The sequence below is a fragment of the Labeo rohita genome, chromosome 2, assembly GCF_022985175.1.
Source record: "Labeo rohita strain BAU-BD-2019 chromosome 2, IGBB_LRoh.1.0, whole genome shotgun sequence".
Lineage (NCBI taxonomy): Eukaryota > Metazoa > Chordata > Actinopteri > Cypriniformes > Cyprinidae > Labeo > Labeo rohita.
In genome coordinates, this window is record NC_066870.1 from 13,052,690 (window position 1) to 13,078,699 (window position 26,010).

Consider the following 26,010-nt stretch of genomic DNA (forward strand, 5'->3'; position numbering starts at 1 on the left):
GAAATCATTCTAATGCTGATTTATTATTAATGTTGGAAACAGTTGTGCTGCTTTTTTTTTTTTTTTTTTTTTTTTTTCATGAATAAAAACGTTTAAAAGAACAGCATTTATTTAAAATTTTTTAAATAGAAATCTTTTGTAACAATATACACTACCATTCAAAGTTTGGGGTCTAATTAATACTTTTATTCAACAAAGATGTGTTAAATTGATAAAAAGTGATAGTAAAGACTTAAATTGTTAGAAAAGATGCTCTTCTTTTTAGCCATTATTAATCAAACCATCCTGAAAAAAAAAATATCACAAGTTCCAAAAACAAACAAACAAACAAAAAAAAATTAAACAACACACACAACTGTTGGGTTGACATATGACACTAAAGACTGGAGTAATTATGCTGAAAATTCAGCTTTGTATCACAGAAATAAATTATATTTTAAGGTATATTAAAGTAGAAAACTGTTGTTTTAAATTGCATTATTTTTAATCAAAGAAATGGAACTTTGATGAACGTAAGAGATTTCTTTAAAAAACATCTTGCTGATCCCAAACTTATAAACAACCGTAGAAGTAATAAATGGTACAACAGATATATATGTAAAACATATTGTGCTGTTATCGTATTGGTATACTGAAAGAAATGATTATGCAAATGATTGCTGTTACATATCATGATTTAATGACAAGCATTTGACCTGTTTATGACCTTTTCTATTCAGCCCATTTGATAGTGCCACAGTTTTTATTAGAAGCTTAGAGTTCTCTGTCGATCATTATCATTTACAAGATTGCCTGATATTTATGAATATACTTTCTTTAATTAAAACATTTCCATTAAGATCTTGGTCTTTCCAACATTGCTATTTTCAGCTAATGTGGTATCTACACATTAATATTTATGTCAGTGAGTAGCTTTGTGAAATCAAAGGTAACTTGCATGTCTTAAACGCAAAACAAACATCAGAAGGGTGAGCATTGTTCAAATTCAGTTTATTTATAGTACATTCAATTCCGAAACAGTCAACCAAGCTTGTAAAACAAAGTGAAAATTCGAGCAAAATAAAAGCAATCCTATGCAGTTGTTTTTAAACCCTTTTAAAGGGACTGGTTTCATTACATACAGAATCAGCCAAGTGAAAACCCTCAGACCCCCCTCCCTCCTGTCAAATGGAAGTGGCCAAACACAGTCACCACACTGTGGCCTCTTCCATTCACCTCCCATTGCAGGGGAAGCAAAACAACTCCTCAGATCATACATTAACATGAGGTGTCTCTGTGTGAATATTTTGAGTGCATGTGACAATTAAAAAAAAAACAAAAAAATACTAATCACCTGATATCACCTTGCTTTGTTGAATGTCTACAATGACTTAAAATTATGTGGCATAACTTTAGTTTTAAAATGGAATTAATCTCTTTTAATATTAATGAAGAGTGAACTATATGCTTCATGTCACATTTCAACAGGCCAAAAGAACTGATATGCAAACTGAATCCATAACACTCACAGAAATAGTCCCTGATCACAAAGAATAAGAATTTCCTTATAGCCATCTTTACTACCTGAATGCAATGTGACCTCTGACCTTTTTGATCTCAATGCCTGATGGACATAAGGCGGAAATGTCTGATTTTAAATCATCTACATGAAGGGATAACTACGATGCTATGATTTCCTAACCAAAATTATAAGTAAGATTTAGCGCTGATATATTTTCAGAGCAACAGGCATCAGCTCCTTTGAGTTCGGACTGATCAGGTCCTAAAGTGAAAATAAATTAACAAGCATTCACACTATAGCATAAGTCAGAGCATAGGTATATAGTCTCTGTGTGAGTAAAAGGTGCCAGCACATGGAACGGCAACACTGGGAGTGAGATTCTTCTTTTTTTGTTGTTAAAAAGTAAATAAAAGAGATAAATAGGGCAGACGGTGTCCATGAGGTGCATGAGGGGAATATGGTAGTGGTGCATTATAATATGCTGTGGATGGCTGGGTGAGGGAGGACACAATGAGGTGGATGATCAGAAACGGATGAAGGTGGCATCTATCTGCCTGACACTGGGAAGAGCCAACATGATCTTGCGTCTGTACTGAGGATCCTTCTGCAGGGGGTTTCTCTCCAGATAGACAGTCTCTAGACCTTTGGCGTTCTTGAGTTCGTCCAAGTCTGCCCAATTATCAATTTGGTTGTCATTCATCTGCATAAGGATAAAAAACAGCTTTATAACAATGCTTTATTATTTCCCTTAGATGGTGTTAAAATGAAAAATTATAAGCATTATAATTTGATACTCTGAAGTACAATTTTTACATACAGTGGTGGCCAAAATTATTAGAACAATTAGTATTTTCATCAGTTAAAATGGTTTTAAATCAGTTATTTCTATCTTTTGCTGTAGTGTGTCAGCAGGAAATATCCGTTCGCATTGCCAAACATTCATTTAGCCATTAATTATAATAATCCAGTGAGATTTTTCTGACACCTGCCAGTTGCTCCGCACCAAGATCTGATCTCAACATGATCTAGAATGTTGTGAAGAAACAGAACAAACTGAGAGAGACTAAATCCAGAGGAACTGTGGCAACATCTCCAAGATGCTTGAAGAAACCTACCTGCCAAGCCACAGTACTGTTAAAAATTTAGGCACTTGTGTAAAATGCTGTAAAATGAGGATGCTGTCAAAAATAGAATATCTATATCAATTAACTTTTATTAACTAAATTGAATCAACATTTGGTGTGACCATCATTTGCATTTAAAGCAGCGGTTGTCGTAGGTGTACTTGCACATAGTTTTTCAGGTAGCTTTGCAGGTAGGTTTCTTGAAGCATCTTGGAGACGTTGCCACGAAAATACTAGTGCTCTAATCAGTGGTGGATGAAGTACACAAATCAAGTACTTGAGCAAAACTACAGATACGTATAATAAAATATTACTCCAGTAAAAGTGCTCCTTTTTCAACTTTACTCGAGTAAAAGTACAAAAGTACCCAATTTATGTACTTACGTAAAAAAGTACTGATAGATTTATTTTGCAATTTTATATAGGCTACTTAAATAAATTTTATATTAGCACATTTTTTTTATAATCCTACTGCTCAAATTACCTGGGATTTTTCTGAAATATGGAGTAAAAATACATTTTTGTTGTTGATAAGGACTATGTTGATGAGACAGATGTAGTAATATTCATTGTGAAGCTTACACTGCAGTGTAACTGAGGGAAAACAGATTTGACCATCTAATTTTCACCAGTAAGAAAAAGTATTTCAAAGCTTGTTGTGCATAATGTCACAGTTACACATGAGAATAAAGCCTGAAGTTAGCAAAGAACATTTTAAGGAAAATATAATTATATTTTCATGTTTTTTTTTCCCTCTCAAACCTTGTCTGTAGTGTAAAAATACCCCTGGCCAATGCCCCAAAAAGGCATCACTTCCCACTTTGATAATTACTGTAGTTACCATGTTGTGAACATCACATCCTTTCTTTTTCCCTCATAATCTATCTAGGTGGTTGAATAAAAAAAACGATTAATCGACCGATAGTTTTTAAAATGGATACTAAATGGAAAATAAATATTGCTCTACTATTTAAAAAAAAAAAAAAAAAAAAAAAAAAAAAAAGTAGCCTATTGAACCATACTTTGTAAATGAATAAAAATATGAATATTATATATGGATCATTACAGTTAGTTCATTATTTATTAATTAACTAACTATTAATTAAGTTAATTAACTATTAAAATAAGAAGAAAGGCATGTCTGAAAGCTGCATCGACTTTTTTTTTTTTTAAAAAAAAGGGGTTTTCCGTGCGCTTGACCATTTCTGTCAGTGGTGCTAGATCAGTTGATGAGGTCCGCACATCCTTTGCGCGGAAACTACATCACAAAAAGAATAAATAAAAAGCTTCCTTAAGGCAAAAGAACGTAGGTACGTTTGCTTAATAGCATGTATATGCTTTATGTTTTTAAATTAACTTTTTTCCCCTAGGCATTGTTGATTCCAGTGTTTCCTGTCAAACCTATTCAAACCTATTCTACTGATTTGAAACAGTGTCACAGCTATTTAACCATTTCTTAAGATTTTTGATCTGTATTTTACCTCACAGCAATCTCAAAGTAAAAAGAGGTGCTTAAGTCGGATTTTGTGGTGTCTGTGCTTTAAAATTACATTTTTATAATCTTGTTTATAATTTTGTAATCTGTAACCTATTACATTTCCAAAGTAACCTTCCCAACACTGTTGGTGAGCATTAAAGACTTTTACAGATTTTTAAAAATCTTACCAACCCCAAACTTTTGAATGTTTTTTCAAAATTTACAGGTGGTGTGCTATAAAATATACAAACAGTAAACCTCTTTTTTTGTTCCTTACCCAAAATTCTTTTAAATCAGTCAAATGGCTGATATTTTCAATCTTTTTTATCCTGTTTGCAGCGATATCCAAAGTTGTCAGCTTTTTCTAAAAAAGAAAGGGAAGAAAGATGAAAGATGAAAGATATGTATATTCTAGCACTAAAATATTCTTGGGCAGATAAAAATAAAACCACTGATGTGACAACAGATCAAAACACAAAAATCCCCTGCGGAGTAAAGGTGCAGCGGAGAGGCACAGACCTTCGCAATAGATGGAGAATCATCAACATTGCAAGACACACAAAACAGCTAGATTTTAAATTGAAAACTATGCATGCATTTTATGATGGTTTCTTTATCTTGCTACAAACTTGGCAAGATTGTACACCAATGCAAAGTCACAAATGTTTTGGGCAAACATCCTGTGCATAAATTTAGAACTGGCAAGAAGTAGTGTTGCAACCATGTTAGATCTTACATTGTTCTCCAGGCCCTCAATGACTTCAATGCCATTATGACTCAGGTAAAGCTCTCGCAGATTAACAAGATTCTGGAGCCCCTCCAACTTCGTGATGCGGTTACTCTGTCAAACAGGAACAGATGTTAACACCAACAGAAAATGTGAAAAAAAATTGCCCAAACCCCCCCCATCTTTCTAGCACAAACGCACCTGGATACTGAGAACTGTCAGACTGTGCAATCCATCAAGATTCTGTAGCTGAGTGATTTTATTCGTGCCAAGGAACAAACTCTCCAAAGAACTAAGAGAATCCAGATTCTCAATAACCTAAAATGTACACAACATATAAGCATTTACATACATAAAACTCAAGCTAGATAACACATCCACAGTATGAACGGAGAAGAAAATGCGACACATAAAGAGCAGATTTAATCTTGGATTTCTCACCCTGATGCGGTTAGAGCCCAGCTCAAGCATCTGGAGGCTCGCCATTTGATCGAGGTTGGCAATGCTTGTAATCTTGTTGTGAAGCAAGAAGAGCTTCTTGATTTTTGTGAGACACTCCAATCCCTCAATCTTCCTCAGTAAGTTGAACGATACATCTAGCTGCCTGCAAATCACAATCACATATGAGGAAACTGCATGTATTTGTACTTTTTCAACTCTTCAAGTACAAGATTTTCAGAATTCAGCTTATGAAAGTTTTAATGTTTTCATGTTGTTTTTGAAAAACGTTTATATCATTTTTTTCTCTCTGATTTTTTGAATGATATTTAGTTTTTTTTTCCTTGCATGCCAGTGCACCACTTGATACATTTGTGGATACATTTTTTAAAATGTTAATTCAGCAGTTTTTTTTTTCTTCCAATCGATAAGTGCTAAGTTCCTTTCAAGTTTTTTAATTAACAAAGTCTTTTCATGATGATGTGTGACCCTGGACCACGAAACCAGTCTTAAGTAGCACCGGTATATTTGTAGCAATGGTCAAAAATACATTGTATGGGTCAAAATGATCTATTTTTCTTTTATGCCAAAAATCATTAGGATATTAAATAAAGATCATGTTCCATGAAGATATTTTGTCAAGTTCCTGCCACAAATATATTAAAACTTAATTTTTGATTAGCAATATGCATTGCTAAGAACTTCATCTGAACAACTTTAAAGGTGATTTTCTCAGTATTTTGATTTTTTTGCACCCTCAGATTTTAGATTTTCAAATAGTTGTATCTCAAATATTGTCCTATTGTCCTAACAAACCATACATCAATGGAAAGCTTATTTATTCAGCTTTCAGATGTACAAAAATGTACCCTGGTTTTGTGATCCAGGGTCACCTATTAGGGCAGTTATCCTGACATCTGTGTCCCCCAAAAATATCACAATGAATTTGAATGCAAAAATTAAAAACATGCTTATCATAAAAGTGGTTAATTCACTTCAAGTCATTGTATGTACACTACTGCTCATATGTTTGGGGTCGATAGTATCTTATGCTCACCAAGGTTGCTTTTATTTGACTAAAAACAGTAAAACAGCAATATCGTAAAATATTATTAAAAGTAAAATGTGATTTACTGATTTGTTGGAAAAGCAATATTTTCAGCTCATTTTCAAAAGTTATTTTTGATAAATTTAATGCATTAGTGTTAGATTGATCAATAAATAAATAATTAACCTTACTGATTAGTAGTGTATAAATTACATTACTGAAGAGGGAAATTAATAAAAAAAAAAAAAAAGGTCTGGACAAGATAACAAGCATCATGTCTGACTTACTCAAGCTCTGTCAGGGCCTGAAGATTCTCTAATTTGCGGATCTGGTTGTCATAAAGATCGAGTTCCCTCAGTGAGACAAGGCTGTCCAAGTTCTCAATGCGTTTGATGAGGTTTTGTCTAAGAGAAATTGTCTGATGATAGAAACGAAGAAAACCACTCAATTTAAGATCTGTAACTGGACACAATTAAAGGAGAATATAGATTCCAGAATATAAATACCCTGATAATTTACTCGCCCCTACGTCATTCGAGATGTTCACGTCTTTCTGTCTTCAGTTACAAAGAAATTAATTTTTTTGAGAAAAACATTCCAGGGTTTGTGTACATATAGTGGACTTCAATGGTGGCCAACAGGTTAAAGGTCCAAACTGCAGCTTCAATGCAGCTTCAAGGGGCTCTACATGATCCGAGCCGAAGAATAAGGGTCTTATCTTTTAAAATGATCGGTCAAGAAAGAAAATTCTATACTTTTTAACTACACATTACATAATCATGTTGGAAAAGTCAAGCATGGTTAGTTCTTCGGTTCAAAAAGGTAGGATAGGGTGAAAAACTCCATCTCATGGTCTCAACTTCAAAATCATCCAACATCATTTTACCTGTGAAGGGCGTTTGACCTTTTTGACATTCGCTTTGTAAACACTGTGTCGGTACTTTCACCTACGTCACACATGACCTTTCTAACACGATTACGTAATGCATGAGATTGGGCTGGCACAAGATGAGCATTTGTGGTTAAAAAGTATACACATTTTTATTGTTTTAAGAAAATTACCGATTGTTTAGCTAGATAAGACCCTTATTCATTGGTTGGGATCGTATGGAGACCTTTGAAGCTGCATTGAAACTTGGACCTTCAACCCGTCTACTATATGGAGGAAAATCCTGGAATATTTTCCTCAAAAACTTTCATTTCTTTGCGATTGAAGACAGAAAGACAGAAAGACATGAACGCCTTGGATCGCATGGGAGCGAGTAAACTATCAGGATTTTTTATTCTGGATGTGAACTTTTATACTACAAAGAAGCAAATCTATACAACCCTACTAAACTGATACTCTCACCTTTGCCTTCCGAAGAACCTCCAGACCCTCAATCTTCCCAATGCGACAGTGGACCAGATCCACATCCTAAATAAACAATTATGACAATGAATAAAATTGCTAATAACATCATCTATCTAACCTCTCAAAAACTGAACGTCTTTCTCATCACCTCTTCATCTGGGTCTAAGGTTATGGTGTCCATGTCAACAGGCGACTCCTCAGGTACTAAAAAGGGAAGTGAGAGAAGCGGTAAGGAAACAGATCATGGTTTTAACCATTTCCCTCACACATCTTACAACGCCAAGGTGGTCTCACCAGTCGAAGGGGCTTGCAAAGAGTCGACCTCTCCATTGAGACTCTTCCTCTTAGTCTCATCATCACCAGATTCCTCAGACTCACCCCTCCTGTCAACTTTAAATCACAGAGTTATGAACAACAATGAATAATTAGGACACACCCAATGTACTAACCTGCTTACAAAACGCCACTGTTGTTATCTAGGCCAAATAATCGTGATAGCACTTACTTTAATATGAAAGCACAATTTCAAAGCCCCCATCTATTAAATGAACCCATCCCACACACCCTCATCCCACAGCAGCAGCATGCTAGCAAACTGTGCTGATACAGCAGCTGAAAACAAATGGAGGCGCCGAGAAAAGCTCGCTTTGTCACGTCCGATAGCTCACATTCAGGTTCTCCTAGACTTTATCCATCCAAACAGGTGAGACTTTGACAGGTAATGCGAGCTGGTGGGCTACGTTAGCTAACCAGCAAGGTGTGCTGGCATTGACGCCCTGTCCACTACTACACACACCACTAAAAAGAGGTCTGGCATTTAAATAACTTACATTTAAAAGAGGTAGCAAGAAACAAAGCGGCTTTTATCGCCATTTATAGTCCATGCAGACTAAAAGAGTAACTTAGCTTTAGGTAGCTGTGTGATAAACGTAAACAATCACACATTACAGTCTGAATGAATGGTATGAGCACACTAATATATTAACTGATTAAAAACATCAACTCAGCTTGGTTACAAAGGGTGAGAGCAAAAAGAATAATCACTGATTTATTAAAGCCCCCGCTGGAAATAAATCATTAAAAATAAACAAGTCAGCTCACCTTCCATCTCTTGAGGCTCTCCGACAGATAAAGTCGCCATTTTCCTTTAAGCCCGCCCACTTTGCTAAATGATTGACACCTGGATCGACCAATAGCAAACCCGAAATGCGTTTCCTACGCCCATGGACGATAAACAATTACGGTTATATAAATTTAATACACGACAAAACCAAACGCAAAAATGCTCCGAGATTATATATATATTTTTGCTATTATACATAAACCTGCTAATATTTCTTTTTCATGCCAATTTATCAACCTAGAATCTTTTACATATATAATGAATATAATAAACAAGAATCCTTATTCGGTTTAGTCTTTTATTGTGAGACTTTGCACTGTTATTGTTCGACAGACCAGAACTATTTTAATTTACTTTAACTATTTTTAGACTTGTGCATTATATAATGTTTATTAGGTCATAGTTAATATTTATTTTAGTAGTTATGTCATGTTTTAGGTCCATTGACCCCAGATTGAAAACCCTTGGACAACACACAGAGAATGAATTGACATATTGACAATTTATTAAAACAACTAATAATTTCACATACTGACAGGAAACATGGCACAATGTTAAAGAGTTCTTTTACAGTCTATTAATACATTTATCTTTACAAATATTCTGTCTGTTCTTTCTGAGATATCTTGATAAAAGCCTAGGATATTATACCGTTTCACAGTTACTCATTTTTACTACAGTTGAATGCATGTTATCATTAGCTACTGTTGATAGTATCAGGTGACAAACTGCACCACTGCTAGTTTTGTATACAAATATAGCATGTTGGATGCCTAAAAGAAAAAAAAAAAAAAAAAACAACATTACGAAATATAGTACGTCAGGTAACAAGTTTTCCATGTTTGCAGCATTCTCTTTGTATTATGAGGTACATTTGATTTAAAAAAAAAAACAAAAAAAACCTACATAATGCAAATACTATATATGCAATTAGAAAATATCAACTAAAATTATATGAAAGTTACAACAGCATTAATGTATGCTTGTATAAATACACTGCAATGAATGCACAATGTGTTAACTCAGTGTATGAATTAAAAAAACAAAACAAAAAACAGTAAGATTAACTTACTCACGTCTATGTAAACAACACAAATTACACTTAATTACAATACTCCTTTAAGGTAAGGTGTTGTCCTTTGGGAGATGAGTAACCGAGGCACCTCAATAAGGATCTCTTGTACAACAGCACCTCATTAAGGCACACAGCGAGTTAAATAAATTCATTTGTTTTTACATATATATTAAAAAAACAGTAGTTTGATTGATTTTGAGTGCCTAATGACTAAATTATTGATTGGCAAAATCATAATATTACATCTGTCTTCTGAAGTAGGAATTGTGCTGCAGTCTGTCACCTTATCGTCATAATTCCACTGGATTCACAACTGGGTGACTTGGATTTACACAATCAAGTTGTAAATACGTAAAATCCTTTGTGATTTGGCAAAACTGCAACTAACTGTTGATGTGTTTCCAAACCCAGATCGTAAATCATACTGTTAAAGTGTTTTTCTCAAGTGTGAAAGAGAGAATCACCCAACAATTGTTTACATGAACATGCAGTTTACAGAATAAACCTTTTTGGTAAATCAGGGCTGGTTGTACCAGTGCATAGAGCGCTGAAGAGCCCTCTCCCAGCTCTGCAGTACACCTCTGCATGGGCCTCCCTTATCCCAATCTGATTTACTCCTTCGGGGAAGGAAATGTTGGTCAGTGGTCAAAAGCTTCTTCAGCTCTTCTTGGTTCTTCCAGTAGCCTAAAGGACAGTCCAAAATAAAACGGGCAGATTAAAACGTTAAAGGGATAGTTCACCCCAAAATTAAGACATTATAAGTATATATGACTTTCTTCTTTCAGACAAATGCAATCAGAGTTATATTACAACAAGGTCCTGGCTCTTTCAAGATTTATAATGACAGTAAATGGAGGTTGAGATTCTGAAGACCAAAAAAAAGTACGTCCGTCCATGATGTAGGATGTAGGTGTAACGTAAGCTCAGATGAGAATATGCTACTCTTTAAATTTATATGGCAAAAGTAAGATTAAATTCTGATTCTTGTCATTTAAATCAATCTTTATAACAGAACAGTAGACTACATACATAAAATGCATATAAATAATTAAAGCTGCAAGCAGCGTTGAAAGGACCCTCATATCCAGGCTCACCACAACCCGGTGGCTTTAGGAAAACAGCGAACGTTGGGCAATATGCATTCAAAGTGGTAAATATAGAATAAATATGTTCTTGTGTTTCAAACTTCTTGCTACCAGGTGATGGTGCTATGACTATAACTGGAAATTAGTATGTAGATGTCTTCAGGCCGGCACTTTTATTAAACATTAAGGTTGGTGCAGATTGGACATTGGATGTTTAAGTTAGTGTAAAACAAGTCAGTTCATGTTGCCAGCATGTGGTGCTATGATTATAACAGAATATCGGCCTTTAGACGTGTTTAGACCAGGACTCTTATCGAATGTTTGAAGTTCAGACATTGGGGCAGATCAGACATTGCATGGTTGATTTACATCAATTTCCTTTTTCATGGTGAAACATCAAAGTTTGTCAGGCCTTCACAGACACGCCCTTTGACGAGGACTCAAGATCTTCGCAATTCAACATCACAAAGGGCTTTAGATTACACTGACCAAATTTGGTGTTAATCTGTTTAAATCTCTAGGAGGAGTCTGTGTAAATACAACGCCTGAAAATAGCAAAAACAGCACAAAAATTCAAAATAACGGACTTCCTGTTGGGTTTCAGATTTCATACTGGGGGACTTTTTTTTGTAGGTTATTGGTATTACATGTGTCTACCAAATTTCATCTATGTATGTAAAACACAGCTCGAGGGGAACTTCGATACACCCACTTCTGAAACCCATATCAGATGTAAATTTTCACCACTTTTGGCATGTGTGCAAAGTTTCATGAGTTTGAGCATGTTTAGGCCTTAAAAATGATTCATTTTGGAGAAGAAGAAGAATCTGAGCAATTCCTATATATCTTTGCACCGGTATTTACTATAAATACTGGTATTTATTATATTTAGAGATACTTCGACTGTTACAATAACACTTTACAATAAAGCAACATTCGCCTGTAAGTTTTTTTGTTACAGTTTGATGCAAAGGTATTAAGATTATGAATGTTTTTACCACTATTTTTTTTTTTTTTTATAAAATTGAGTTTAATTCACTTATCTTTTTAGGCTGGTTATTTGTCACCTATGGTATCGATTTAGTATCGATACCAAGGTATTACTTTCTGGCATCGTACCAAAGCCAAAATTATGGTATTGAGCCATCACTCTGTATATCCCAATAATAAGTCTTTGTAACATGATATTAAATGCTTAGTGTTATGGTCAAACCTACAGTATGTAGATTTTATTGTGGGCCGTGGGGGCAAAATATGTAATGCAATGCAATACATTGATGATGAAGAGATGTACAAATAAACTTTCCTCAAGTATGAAGTATCATGTTTGTTACTCACAATTAACTTTTTTTTTCTCTAAAAATTATGTATGGAAAATCAAGTAAACCATTAAGTGTTTGTCTAGAAATATTACTAACAATATGCAAGACATTCTTACATTTACTTTATAAAAATCAGTAAAGATTTTACAGCAAAAAGACGTGTACCATACTTTTAAAATGATACCTAAAGGCCTTTTGTTCTTGCTAAACTAGTATATACTATCAGTCAGACAACAGAAGGCATGTAGTAGTTTGTGTACAACAGGTTTTTTAGCAAAGTCCTGATCATGTTGATAATGTAAAGGCCTTAGAAATTTGATACAGTAGGCTTTACAGCGTCAAGATGGATTAAGCCTAGATTAGGAATAATTTATTTTTTGCACTCTAAAGTCTGAAATACACTACACAAATTTTAAAAACTGAACTGATTTTAAAATATTGGCCATCAAACACTAACCAACTGAGGATCACACACTGCCAAACTCATGCAGAAACGTGCGCCAAAGGTTTGCCAGAATTCTGTGTGACTAATGAAAACAATGTGTGTTCTTAAATAAGCTCAAAATACCAAACATGATCTCCTCCGACTGGAAAGAATCAGTGTGAAGCTAAAAAATTGGAGTCTGTGACCATCATACACTATACAATTTTATATGAAATCCGTCAGCTCAAATCTGCAGACTGGTTCTGACTATCGGCAACTAGCGTCAACGTCTCCAGACAGTCCAGAAAATCGTGTAGTGTATTCCAGCCTTAATGTCACTTGTTCCTTACCTGTTCCTAGTCCTGCAACAAAAGCAGCTCCAAGGCAGGACATGTCAAAATGGCTTGGACGTTCTATCTTACGCCCCAACAGATCAGCTGTAAGTTGCATGATGAAATTATTGGTGCAAACACCTCCATCTGCCCTGTAAATGTGTATACGTATACAAACATTCAGACAGGCAGGACCAAGCGATGCAATACGACAAACAAACAGGGTGAGACGCTCACCTGATTTTAGTGATAGGAATACGAGTTTCTCTAAGCATTACATCAAAGAGCTGCTTGTTCCTGAAAATTAGACAAATTTGAGTTGATGATGAACAATGTATCACACATCCCTAGCTATGGTATACATTTATAGTGAAAACAAAGGAACAGAAACACAATTCTACAGTACTATAAATATGTATATATATTTTGGGTCCAATCTCAATTTAGTTAGCTAAATTCAACAAAGAGGACTGGATATGTTTCAAAACATACAGGACAAGGTCTATTTACACTGCCCTGCAGTGTTCTGATGCTCAAATATTTTCCATCAGCGTTAATCATTTATTTAGGTTATCTTGCATTTTATCAGAACAAGAACAATAATAGATGATCTGAAGCAATCCAGCACTATGTATATGATGACTGACTGATTCATTTGGATAGCACAGTGTTTCAAATGGTCACAAATATTTTTGTAGAGGCTGATATTTGCCCATTTTCCCCAAAGCCCTGGTTAATTTCTGACACAATCAGTCCCTTCTGTCTTTTTACATTTTCATCACATTCTCTGATTCATGAAAGATCTTATGTAAATAAAGTCAGATCCTGCAAGCTCACCTGAACGCTATAGACTCCAGAATGGCTCGGACTAGATGTTTTTTGGTTGTGGAAGGCTTTAAGCCCATGAAAGAGGCACAGGCTTTAGGATCATTCAGAGGGGCCTGTAGCACATAAAGAGAGAAAGTCTTGAAATGACATGACACTGTTTGAAAATCACTTGTATTTACAACAAATCACACAAACACACCTGTAAGCCGCTGAAAGAAGGCACAAAATACACGCCGTCTGAATCTTTAACACTAGTGGCTATGGCCTCAGTCTCCTTCACATCAGAAAAGAGCTCTGGAAGACAGGCACCAAAGAAGTTAAAATACAATAATAGAATTATTTTTAATTTATTTATTTAATCCAAGCTAAATTCTCATGCATCTACTATCTGGAATGTGTTTTTTTCCTCTATGTTGTGAAAAATACATATTCAAATTTAAAATATGTGTAGGCTTGTAAATGCGCATTAGTCCTCTTCCTCACCTAGATCCTGGGCCCATTTAATGGCAGCACCTGTTCCAGCGGCATTACCTTCAGCCAGATACACAACATCAGCACCGATCTTCCAGCCCACCAGCGGATAAAGGCCTATTCAGAAAATGGATGAAAAAGAGATATAAAGAGGAACCAACAAATGGATGCATCACTGTCTCTTTTATAACTCGCCACACTGATTCATGATAAGTAATGAGTCACATCATGCCCTAACCTGCTGTTTGCAGTGATGTACACTACCGTTCAAAAGTCTGAGGTCAGAAAGATTTTTAATGTTTATGAACTGTCTTTGTTTATGAACTCTTAAGTCTCTTATGTTCACGGAGGCTCCATTTATTTGATCAAAAATGCAATAAAACAGCAATGTTGTGAAACATAGAATTGTTTTCTATTTTAATGTATAATTTATATAGTCTTCAGTGTCGCATGATCATTCAAAAATCATTCTAATATGCTGATTTGGTGCTAAAAAACATTTTGTATGATCAATACTGAAAACAGTTGTGTTGCTTAATTTTTTTGTGGAAACTGTGATATGCTGTTTCAGAATTGTTTAATGAATGAAACAAAAGAACATTACTTGAAAGAAATCTTTTGTAACAATATAAAAGTTCTCACTGTCACATTTGATCAATTTCATGCATCACTGTTGAATATATTTCTTATTAAAAAAAAGGTCACTTTGAATAGTAGTGTATACTAAAAACCACAAAACTTTTGATTTCATGTGCTGTTTAGTTGTCTTACATTATTAGTTCCAGTGATTTAATAGTATTTCCTCAATTTCAATTGAATTCCATTTGAATACTGTAAAAAGCTTTAAGGGATAGTTCACCCAAAAATGAAAATTCTGTCATTAATTACTCATCCTCATGTTGTTCCAAAGCCATAAGACCTTCGTTCATCTTCGGAACACAAATTAAGAAATTTTTGAAGAAATCTGAGAGCTTCTGACCCTGCGTAGACAGCAACGCAACTACCACGCTCAAGTATGGTTGGCCAATTTTCCCTATTTTATCGATTTATTCACATTGAACGTTTTGCCACAGTTTTATCTTTTAGAAATCGAGGAATCACGACTTTGAAAAGAAATATTACCAAACATTAGAATTAGATACTTTGATATGCCAGTGATAACAGTAAAGTAAAAAGAACGATCCAACCACACGCCGGCGAACATGATTAACCGCTCACGTGTAAAGCGCTCATATTGCTAGGCACCATTCACACAGAATGCGCTTTTGTGTTGACAAAGATGTGACGTGGGCAGTGGAATAGGGAAAACATGCAAGAAGATGGGGGAGAACAGTCAAACAACAGTCAAACGCATCCATGTTTACATAGAAAAAAAATCTATGGAAAAGCAGTGCAAAAAAAAAAAAAAAAACTGTAAAGAACTACTACTGTATGTCTGATATTTCATGTTTGCATCATGGTGACAGACTGAAAGCTGCTGTTTATTGTTTCCACACAACATTTATAGTTAATAGTAGTCTACTGGGTATACCTTGTTATACCTTCAGTCATTTTGAAATTGAATTACCTTGACTTTTTTAAAAAGCATTTTCCTTGTATTATTTCTTAACATATAATATGTATAAGACAAGTTTGTTCAAGATGTAGTTGTAGTTCATGCATCTTTTCTGCAAAAATATTTAACAAGTGATTTAATATTTACATTTTTTTTGACTTCATGTGTGGTACACTTGGAATAGAATTTTCTTGAACTAGAGGGTTAATAAAGAAAAAGTTACTTGAATCATGTTGTAGTTACAATTTCAAGTTGACTAGTCGCCGATGTCACATGGACTATTTTAACAATGTCCTTACTACCTTTCTGGGCCTTGAAAGTTGTAGTTGCGTTGCTGTCTGTGCAGGGTCAGAAAGCTCTCGGATTTAATCAAAAATATCTTAATTTGTGTTTTGAAAATGAACAAAGGTCTTATGGGTTTGGAAAGACATGAGGGTGAGTAATGACAGAAGTTTCATTTTTGGGTGAACTATCACTTTAACTAATCAGAAAAGATCAGCACTTAAATGTCACACCAGCTACAGACGTGTGTGGTTTGTTTCCTGTATTGATGTCCATGAAGGTCCCCGTGCCCATAGTAATTTTCACATCACCAATGTCAAAACAGCATTCTCCAAACATGGCTGCTTGTTGGTCTGCCATCTGTGAAAAAAAAAAGACATTAAAGCTAGGGTTGTGACACCAAAGACACAATCAATCACACACGTTGTTAAAACTGCATGAAAACATTTATACTCACAAGAGACATGATTGGGATGGGCACCCCGAATATGGACGGATCACAGGTGCCAAATTTATGACTAAAAATGAGAAAAGAGAGCATTAACTGTTTAGTCAAAAGTGGAAAAGAAAGTATTCTGGAAATACCAGAGCAATTCAGGATGCATGATTACCTGGTGTTCTGCACACTGGGGAGGATGGAGAGAGGTATAGAGAGGAGTGAGCAAAGAAATCCACTCCAGCACATCTAATGATCACACAAACACACACACTATGAGCACAGACAGCATCCTATGAACAAGCCCCACTTACAGAAGCAGGTTCTAAGACACTATGGCTGCATTTATATTTGGCATTAACATGTGGATCGGATCATCAGTCAATGAGGACACGTTGCGTTTACACTTCAACTGACTTCTCTATCTGGATAACTGATTGGATCCGTCTTTCCCACACAACATTTAAATAAGCCTGTAGAGGATGGCCCCGGTGAATAGTCTATCAGAAGTGGTTGGGGGTTTTTTGCAGGCTGTGGTGGGAAAAATGCACTTTTGATGAGTGGTTCTGTAACTTTTGGGTATTTTCCACTATCTCTCTTCTGACAGTTTGGGAGAGATGGGGCGGGGTTTTGCATGATGTCGACCTGGAATGCAAACGTGATGGTTGGATTGCGCTTACATTACACTGAGATCTGATCACAATGCGTCCTCAACTACCTCTGAACCAGAACACACTGATCAGAAGCGTGTTAACACTTCACATACACAATCTTTTCTATACATATGTGGACAACATTCGGATACACATGTCAATGCCAAGTGTAAACGCAGCCTATATGGACAAAATATACAAGAAAAACACCACCACACACACACAAACGAGAGACCTTAAAAAGATAATTCACCTCAAAAAATAGTAGACCAATAAAAACTATTTTTTCTTTATTCACTGTTGACCCTGCCCTTTATGCTTAAACTTTTTGATTCACACAAACATTTGGCATGTTTGTTTCCCAAGAAAAATTCACAAGCGGTGTGTTTGCAATTAAGAAAATATTTTCAAACATGAAAGAGACATGGAAGTTTTTACTTTTTTTAAATAATTTTTTTACACTTTTTTTTTTGGATGTACAAAAAAAAAAAAAGTTTGGAGTTTATTAAAAACTAAAAACTTTTTTTTTATGTTTCTGAAAGACGTATCATGTTCATCAAGGCCACATTTATTTAAACAAAATTACAGTAAAAAAACATAATATTGAAAAATATTATTACAATTTTAAGTAACATACCAGTATTGAACCAGAAAGTTGGAGGATTAAAAAAAATTAAGAGGGATGTGTGTTGTCAGGAAAGTAATTTCAGATGTGAAGCAAATAAAGAAAAGCATGTTTGGAATACTAAGCACCAGAAAACCAGGCATGTGCATTCACTGTGAGGTACATTTTGATTTAATTCCCTTGATATTTTAACACATAAGAGGTCATTGTACTAGAAAAACATACTGTAAGTTTCAGAAATCAAAACTTTTGTTAGTCTAAAAACAGTGTATATTAAAGCCAGTCTGCCAAAAGACAGCTTGTAAAATGTATAACTCTATGATGTAATGGTGTGGCTAAACACTGCCTCCACAGAAGAAGATCAATGCCTGCTTCTACATCACTGTATACTAAGTTTAGTTCGAGTCTACTAACATACTTACTGACATATCGCACAAAGTACTACTTGCGCCCAATGCACATTTCTTAATATTAAGCCAAAAATATGTTTTAATGTCACTGTTGATGAGCATTGTATAATCTTTAAATATTTTGCATTTAAAGACCGAGTTAAAGTGTACCTAAAGTATACTTGCAATAGTTTCACTTTAGCACAATCGAATATACTTAAGTATATCTTTAGATAAACTTCAGGCATTACTTCTGCACAATTAAAGTGCATTAAGTACAAAATTAATTGTTCCAATTTAGCAGACTTTAAAATTACTAGTGTAGTATACTAAAAGTACAATTGTAAAAACGTATTTTAAGTACATTTTAGTATATTTATTTTTCACTAGGGGTGCCAAGTAGTGGAAAAACAGTTTTTGCAATTCCTTCCTTCTGATCCCAGCGTTAGGAAAGAATGAATAAGCTTTATTTTTAAGGAAGATCCACGCCAGTGAGACATTGGTCCTTTGTTCACTTCATTTTGCCACGGGTTCATTTACAAACAATTCGACATGGGATTTTCAGAATGCTTGAAACAAAGACGATGCTGAGCCAACTATATTGGATCCAACAAGTGTGACTAACTGCTTTTATTACATTGTCACTATTGTTTTGTCTGTTATTACAGATGGTTTGATATGTACTAAGTATTTATGCATTCATCTATGAAGGATGTAGGCTGTCAAACATACACAAGTTTTAGGCAATTATAGCAGTGGGTGTTTACTTCAGAGTCTACAATCCGTCACGCCACTTCAAACAGCGTACCTTGAAAAAAGGGGAACAATTTTAGCCCTGTTCCTCAAACAAACCTATTTTTTCCGTTTGTGTCCCATGTCAGAAAGAAAGTCACACAGGTTTGGAACAACATAAGGGTGAGTAAATGATAACTTCCATTTTTTGGGTGAACTATCTCTAACTATCTGTTTTTAAATGTCTGACCTCTCAATGCATATGTGTTTGTACTGAAGTCCACAATCCAAAGGTAACAATCAGATAACAGCAATTTCACAAATACAGTAATTAGACAGTTGTAACTGACCTGATAGGAATCGAATATTGCTGTTGCACTGGCATTTGAGTAATCAGTAGCATGAACCAGGCCTGCAAAAAAACAAACAAACAAAGCATAAATTTAAAAGGTACGTCAAGCCCAACAACAAGGAATCTTTTCATTCACGTTCAGACCCTGACAATATTTTTACTCACCTGCTAAATCTATTTATAACCAAAGCTGTGCTTAACCAAAATATTTTATATCTTTATTACCATGTAAGTACAATTTGCATTTAACATCACAAATAAACTCACAAATGTGCATGTGTGCATTCAAACATCTGTACCATTCAAATGTTTGGGGATTTGTAAGAAATTGTATTCAGCAAGGATAAAATAAATTGATCAAAAGTGACAGTAAAAAAAAAACAAAAAAAGTATGTTACAAAAGATTGAACTTCCTATTAAAGGAGAAGTCTACTTCCAGAACAAAAAATTACAGATAATGTACTCACCCCCTTGTCATCCAAGATGTTCATGTCTTTCTTACTTCATTTGTAAAGAAATTATGTCAATCTTGTCTTGCTTTACCTGAACTCTGTGTATTCTGGTTCAAGACAGCTAGGGTATGTCAAAAAATTCCAATCGTTTTTCTCCCTCAACTTCAAAATCATCCTACATCGCTGCAGAAGTTCCGACCCAGTCTTTGCAAAGTGAACATGCAAAGATCAAACACCCTTAACAAAAAGGTAAAACAGCGATATAGGGTGATTTTGAAGTTTTTCAACATACCCTAATTGTCATAAACTGGAAAAAAAAACAGTTCAGGCAGAGTAAGAGATAAAAAAAAGACCCTTCTTCCTCAGCTGGGATCATTTACAAACGCATTTGGGATCGTTTGAAGCCACATTTAAACTGCATTTTGGAAGTTCAACTCGGGGCACCATAGAGGTCCACTATATGGAGAAAAATCCTGAAATGTTTTTCTGTACAACTGAAGAAAGAAAGACATGAACATCTTGAATGACAAGCGGATGAGTACATTATCTGTAAATTTTTGTTCTTGAAGTGGACTACTCCTTTAATCAAAGAATCCTGAAAAAAAACGTATCACTGTTTACAGGAAAAAGTACATTTTAAAATACATTAAATAGAAATCACTTTTTACTAGTGATTAGTGTAATAATACTTCACAATATTACTGTTTTTACTGTATTTAATGTAAGATCTTACCAACCCCAAACTTCTGAATGGTGATGTATGTGACTAATGAATGCAAAATACAATTAAATAGCTTGAAACATGGCTCCTGGCCATCCTTACAAATGATGTACTAAGTTAAAAATGTGACAATGATAATAGTACTGTAAAATAATCAACTGTAAAAGTGACTGCTTATGATTATCTACTCATTACACTGGTGTGTGACATTCATCCACCTTTGTCGAGGGTTGTGAGCGAATTGCTTTCTAAGAATAGTGTCAGTCAGTGACGTAAGATATCAGATCTGTGGCACGCTTTCATTGAGCAGATCACTCTGAAGAGTCTCTTACAGATCTAACTGGTTTTATTTCGGGAACCTCTCAAAGAAATCCAGGCAGAATAATATGCACACAGAGATCTGATTTTCCCTGTTCAAATAAATTCCTGAAACAGGACATTTCTATTTCATAATGAAATACCCACCTTTCGTCAGTTTGTACAGCAGCCAGGTGTCTATGGTCCCAAAATAACAGGAGTCGTCTTCGACCGCCTGCCGCAACTGAGAAGAGAGTGGGTTAGGTTAAATATACCAGACCTAGAGAAGACAAATGCTGAATGTCATATTTTAACTATTCCTGGTTTACCTGGGGGATATTGTTCAAGGCCCAGACGAGCCGCAGTGACACATGCTGGGTGGTAAAAACTACCAGGCTGGCTGCAAGGAACCGCTTCTGTCTGGTGAGGAAGTGCAGCATCTTCATCACCCCGTGTACTGTCTGCCATAAAACATACATGCAAACAAATGTGTTGTTAGGCAACAATTTAATGGAAAATAAAAACTTGCCGAAAACGTATTTACCCGTGGGCCATCCAAGATGTAGATGAGTTTCTCTGAACAGATATGAATCAATTTAGCATTAAATCACTTGCTTACCATATTTGTTTAGAAGTGTTTTAAACTGTATTTGCTTGTAAATGGTGGTTAAACTGCATATTTCTCACCAGATTCAGACAAGACAAAAGCAAAATTATTGACAGAGGACTCATATTTTAGGATTCATACTCATATAAAATAAAAGTTTTTGTTTACATAATAAATGTATGTGTACTGTGTATATTTACAGTATTATGTACATACAGACATGCAGTATATATTTGGAAAATATTTACATATATATATTTATATTTCTATAATTTATACTGTATAAATATATATTAATATATAAACATAACATTTTTCTTAAATATATACATGCATTTGTGCGTATTTATATATACATAATAAATATACACAGTACACATATATTATGTAAACAAAAACTTTTATTTTCGACACGATTATTTGTGATTAACCGTTTGACAGTACTAGTTTTAAGTTAAAAATCTCTAAATCATGCATTTGTCTCTTACAAATATGCAGTTTGACCTCTCATTCTGACGGCACCCATTCACTGCAGAGGATTCACTGCTGAGTAAACGATGTAATGCTAAACTTCTCCAAATCAGTTATGATGAACAAAAGAAAAAAAAAAAGCAAATTTACATCTCAGAGACCTGTGGGTGAATAAATTGAAACTATTCCTTTAACTATTCACTTGTAATTCAAACAGCTTACAGTAGTCAAGCTCTAAGAGGAACATTAGATCACCACCTTCAAGCTTGACCTCTGCACTCAATTATGATAAGATACATGAAAACATATTCCTCTGTTTAAAGTTGTTCATGAATAACCAGTTTAAATTACAACTGCATACACAGGGATGTTTGCTTTGTAATTACATAGGTTAGAATTTTCCACACATTTAAAAACATCTTGTGCAAACTGACAAGCTTTGATAGGACAAAAACTTAAACAATTATAATGTGAATGCTGCAAGCCATATGACCGTTACATGACCACACTGGATTTCAGACATGAAACTCAAACTAGTTACTGAGGAGGGAATTCTGCTGACTCAAACATGATCACTTTTAGCATGTGTCACAAAGATACTCACAGGCCAAATATTCTCATCCACACTCACTGTCAGCACCTTACACAGATATATCGGCAATCCGTGCTCGAGCAGTCAGAGGGGTTCTTGTTTCACTGCTGTATTGCTTATTCAGCTTACAGGACTTGGAATGAAACACTCATTCATTGACGTACACAATGAATGACAAACACTACGAACTGTCATTGTTCAAACAATACACGCTTTGTTTGCATTAATAAACTGCTGTAAAATGGTACTTATTAACTGTTTTTAATTTATATAGCAATTTTTAGTATTCTGGAGATTATCAGCATCAACTGTACTAGCACTACCAATGCTAAAAAAGTACCAATAGCTTGTCAATGGATAAATAGTTTGTTTTATTTACTTATTTATTTTTTGTGGTTGTAAATATTGTATCGGTTATTAGAAGAACTTTGTGGACAAATTTTATTTGCAGTAATAAAATTACACTATTGTTTAAAAGTTCAGTTAAGAGTTGGTAAGGTTTTTTTTTTAATACTCATGCTCATCAAGGCAGAATTTATTCGATCAAAACACAGTAAGTACTTAGTGTAGAACACTTACTGTAAAAAAATTATTTTTCTATTGTAGTATATTTTTCAACAATACCTCAGAAATCATTCCAATATGCTGATTTGGTGCACTGATATTATCAATGCTGAAAACAGTTGTGATGCTTAATCCTGACATTTTTTCAGGATTATTAATAAGTAGAAAGTTCAGTATTTATTTGTTACACCAGTCAAAATTTGTTACCAGTCAAAGTTTTTTAACAGTAAGATTTGTAATGTTTTTTTTTTAAAGAACTATTTAAAATAAAATAAATAAATTACTATTTAATAACTAAATAAATTACTATTTAAAATAACGGCTTTCTATTCGAATATATTTTAAAATGTAATTTTTTCCTGTGATTTCAAAGCTGAATTTTTAGCATCATTACTTTGGTCACATGATCCTTCAGAAATCTTTCTAATATTCTGATTTGCTGCTGAAAAAACATTTATTATTATTATGTTGAAAACAGCTGAAATCTTTTGTAACAATATAAATGTCTTTACCATCACTTTTGATCAATTTAAAGCATACTTGCTAAATAAAAAATTAATTACCATAATTTCGTCCCTACAATTATACTGACTCCAAGCTTCTTAATGGCATAGTTATATAATGTATACATGTATAATGTTACAAAAGCTTGTTAAGAGAAAACAATAAAAATCTTACTTGACTGGTAGTGTATAAACAGTAATAATAATGCAATAATGTATTAATTGTGAGTGTCAACCCAAATTGTTGTCATTTGGGTTTTGCTGAATAATCTGTTCAAGTCATTGTGCAATGAGATTTTGACATTCTCTAGTATTTCTATTCGAATCATGTCTAGACATAATACGCTCCCTAATTCAACAGTGTTAATCACAAGGAGAGTCTGGAATGAATCCACAGCAGCCTCACCTTCATAGTGCAGGACCTGTTCCACGATTTCACCAATTCGGCTGCCCTCAAGTCCTGCCAGGTGATGAAATTATGAAATGGTTCTCCCGTGTTTCTGGACATGATAACAAAAAAATATAAATGCCACCTCAGTCAGTTTACAAAGTTTCCTGCAGAACAATCACAGATTTACAGTATACAAACCTGTCCCATGTCATGAACGTTGCCCTCTGGGTTGAGATGCCAAGACTTTCCATTTGGCACATCTGTAAGCCTGAGTCTAAACCAAAGAGAGAGAAAAGAAGAAAAGTCTTGTCACTATTATAACCTTCATCAGACCTTTAAATACACAGACCTACATTTATCAGAGATTCTCAACCTTTGTGACTCCAAGGCTTCCGAAAAAATATTTAGACAATAGTTTTTGTTTTAACATCTTTAGCATTTAGTGCTTTTTAGCATTTGAATTAAGATGTTCAAATAACTCCTGGATGTCTGCTAAGTGCCTCTAGTGGGCCTCTGACCCTAAATTCACCCTCAAATTGCACATCAAAATGATTTACAGTAGTCTTGAAAAGTACACTAACACCTTTTCATATCAAAGCCATGCTGTTTTTTAAATGCTATTATATTTTTATTTCAGAGTGAATTTTGATGTCTGGTGTGCTGAAAGTTTGGACTGTAAAACTGTACACAGTTACACATTAACATGTGCAATAACACTAACTTTTATAATGCGTAAGCTGCTGTTTATTAGTTTCACTCACAGTTTTCTAAAAAAAACAGCAGTTACAATATTAAACATGCATTATCAATCATATTTGATATTATAAACCTGTTGAAAATGCACATGCAGAAGACAGTAAATTTGTTGGGTCTGATTAATCTTAAAGCACCAATGAAAATACTGATTCCAGTATGTGCAATATTTGTTTAACAGGATTTGTTTGCAAGCATGCCCCTGTGTTTGATGTACTGACGTCTGGTGCAACGACATTTATAAATCGTTTTGGGAGTCGCTACATGCTTTATAGACAAAACAAAGATGTCTGACCTTGAACTGCCCCTTTGACCACGGTCACAAACCCTTTCCAAAGATCGTCAGGGTCAATCTCTACCCATCCAGGCTGAGGATATAGTAGGGACACCTGTAACAAGGAAGCTGCTATCAGATTTCGCACACTTGTAAGACACTGAAACAAACCTGTCAAGTAAGTCCAAAAGTCAACCTGCTGTCATTTACCTTCGTGGAGCAGGAGCCCCTGATACTGGCGCTCTTATCGTACACATGGCACCTGATGGAAGTCGTTCCCACGTCAACAGCGAGAATGAAAGTCTCTCGTTTGCTGAACCCGTTTCTCTGAGTCCCCATTGCACAATGAGTTCATTCAGAAAGCCGCAAAGATACTTTAGTCACCATGGCTGTGAGCGTGTCAGGGAGGATCCAAACTTCAGTCAAACGATCCCATTTTCAACTTTGCTCCGTAGACCTTTGAGTTTCATTCCTCCAGACTTGAATGCCAGACCTCTGGCAGATTTTAGATCCGTTAAGAAAGCCGATTTATTGCGCTCACATCATTGTTCTGAAGGTGTGTTTTGAATGGACAAGTAATAACCGAAAGCGTATGTACATGTGTCCGCAAACTTTCCCAAACTCGCGCATGTGATCTCGCGCCCTGTTTTAAATCGGCAAACGAATATCTACGGTTGCGCTACGTTGCGATTTAAGACAAGAAACAGTCGCTTGTTTTCATCAGTGAGTGATGAAAGTTACCAGAAACTTGTGGTGGACCGGTCAACCTCAGTAAAGACAACAAAATACAGCAGGCGGTCGATTAGTACAATAGTGCAAATCAGTACGTCACACATCAGTCGATAGGTGTGGAGAGTTCTTAAAGACACAGAGCACCATTTTCACAAGGGTCTTTGACCTCGAGAACTCAGCCTGCTGACGTCATGAGCGCTCGCTGCTAAATAAAGGAAATACGTTCATGTAGCTGTTCGGAAATGGACCATTTTCACATTCCTTCTCATAAGAGGAAATCGTTAAAGTTTGGTGAACTTC

General features: G+C 35.0%; 2 protein-coding genes across 3 annotated transcripts; both read right to left on the reverse strand.

The window, feature by feature from the left end:
* Nucleotides 1-973: 973 nt before the first annotated feature.
* ppp1r7 (protein phosphatase 1, regulatory (inhibitor) subunit 7) lies at nt 974-8,911 on the reverse strand. Of its 2 annotated transcripts, none has more exons than XM_051095254.1 (10): nt 8,771-8,911; nt 7,964-8,059; nt 7,818-7,873; nt 7,667-7,732; nt 6,603-6,733; nt 5,271-5,433; nt 5,031-5,147; nt 4,839-4,943; nt 4,380-4,466; nt 974-2,201 (listed from the first exon to the last, which is right to left on the reverse strand). In XM_051095254.1, exons 1-10 carry the CDS (start codon nt 8,808-8,810, stop codon nt 2,025-2,027), a joined length of 1,038 nt encoding a protein of 345 aa, XP_050951211.1. In that variant the 5' UTR covers nt 8,811-8,911; the 3' UTR covers nt 974-2,024. The 2 variants fall into 2 exon arrangements, with proteins under 2 accessions (XP_050951211.1, XP_050951205.1); XM_051095248.1 differs by lacking the exon at nt 8,771-8,911 and adding an exon at nt 8,500-8,715.
* Nucleotides 8,912-9,268: 357 nt separating this feature from the next.
* On the reverse strand, nt 9,269-25,798 carry gk5 (glycerol kinase 5). The gene is made up of 16 exons (XM_051136828.1): nt 25,189-25,798; nt 25,000-25,093; nt 24,150-24,225; nt 23,967-24,060; nt 21,153-21,284; nt 20,992-21,067; nt 19,352-19,413; nt 16,778-16,851; nt 16,624-16,684; nt 16,400-16,526; nt 14,342-14,446; nt 14,058-14,152; nt 13,868-13,971; nt 13,268-13,327; nt 13,049-13,182; nt 9,269-10,551 (listed from the first exon to the last, which is right to left on the reverse strand). Exons 1-16 carry the CDS (start codon nt 25,315-25,317, stop codon nt 10,385-10,387), a joined length of 1,590 nt encoding a protein of 529 aa, XP_050992785.1. The 5' UTR covers nt 25,318-25,798; the 3' UTR covers nt 9,269-10,384.
* Nucleotides 25,799-26,010: the final 212 nt, after the last annotated feature.

Bases quoted from the DNA above. Each gene is read 5' to 3' on its own strand.
- ppp1r7 (XM_051095248.1), bottom strand. From the start codon at position 8,542: ATGGCGATAAAAGCCGCTTTGTTTCTTGCTACCTCTTTTAAAT. The intron at 8,060-8,499 runs GTAAGTTATTTA...TGTGATTTAAAG, and splicing joins TCTTGCTACCTCTTTTAAAT to TTGACAGGAGGGGTGAGTCT. The intron at 4,944-5,030 runs GTGCGTTTGTGC...CCTGTTTGACAG, and splicing joins TGACAGTTCTCAGTATCCAG to AGTAACCGCATCACGAAGTT.
- gk5 (XM_051136828.1), bottom strand. From the start codon at position 25,317: ATGGGGACTCAGAGAAACGGGTTCAGCAAACGAGAGACTTTCATTCTC. The intron at 24,061-24,149 runs GTTTGTATACTG...TATCATGTCCAG, and splicing joins ACGTTCATGACATGGGACAG to AAACACGGGAGAACCATTTC. The intron at 16,685-16,777 runs GTAATCATGCAT...TCTCATTTTTAG, and splicing joins CCCAGTGTGCAGAACACCAG to TCATAAATTTGGCACCTGTG.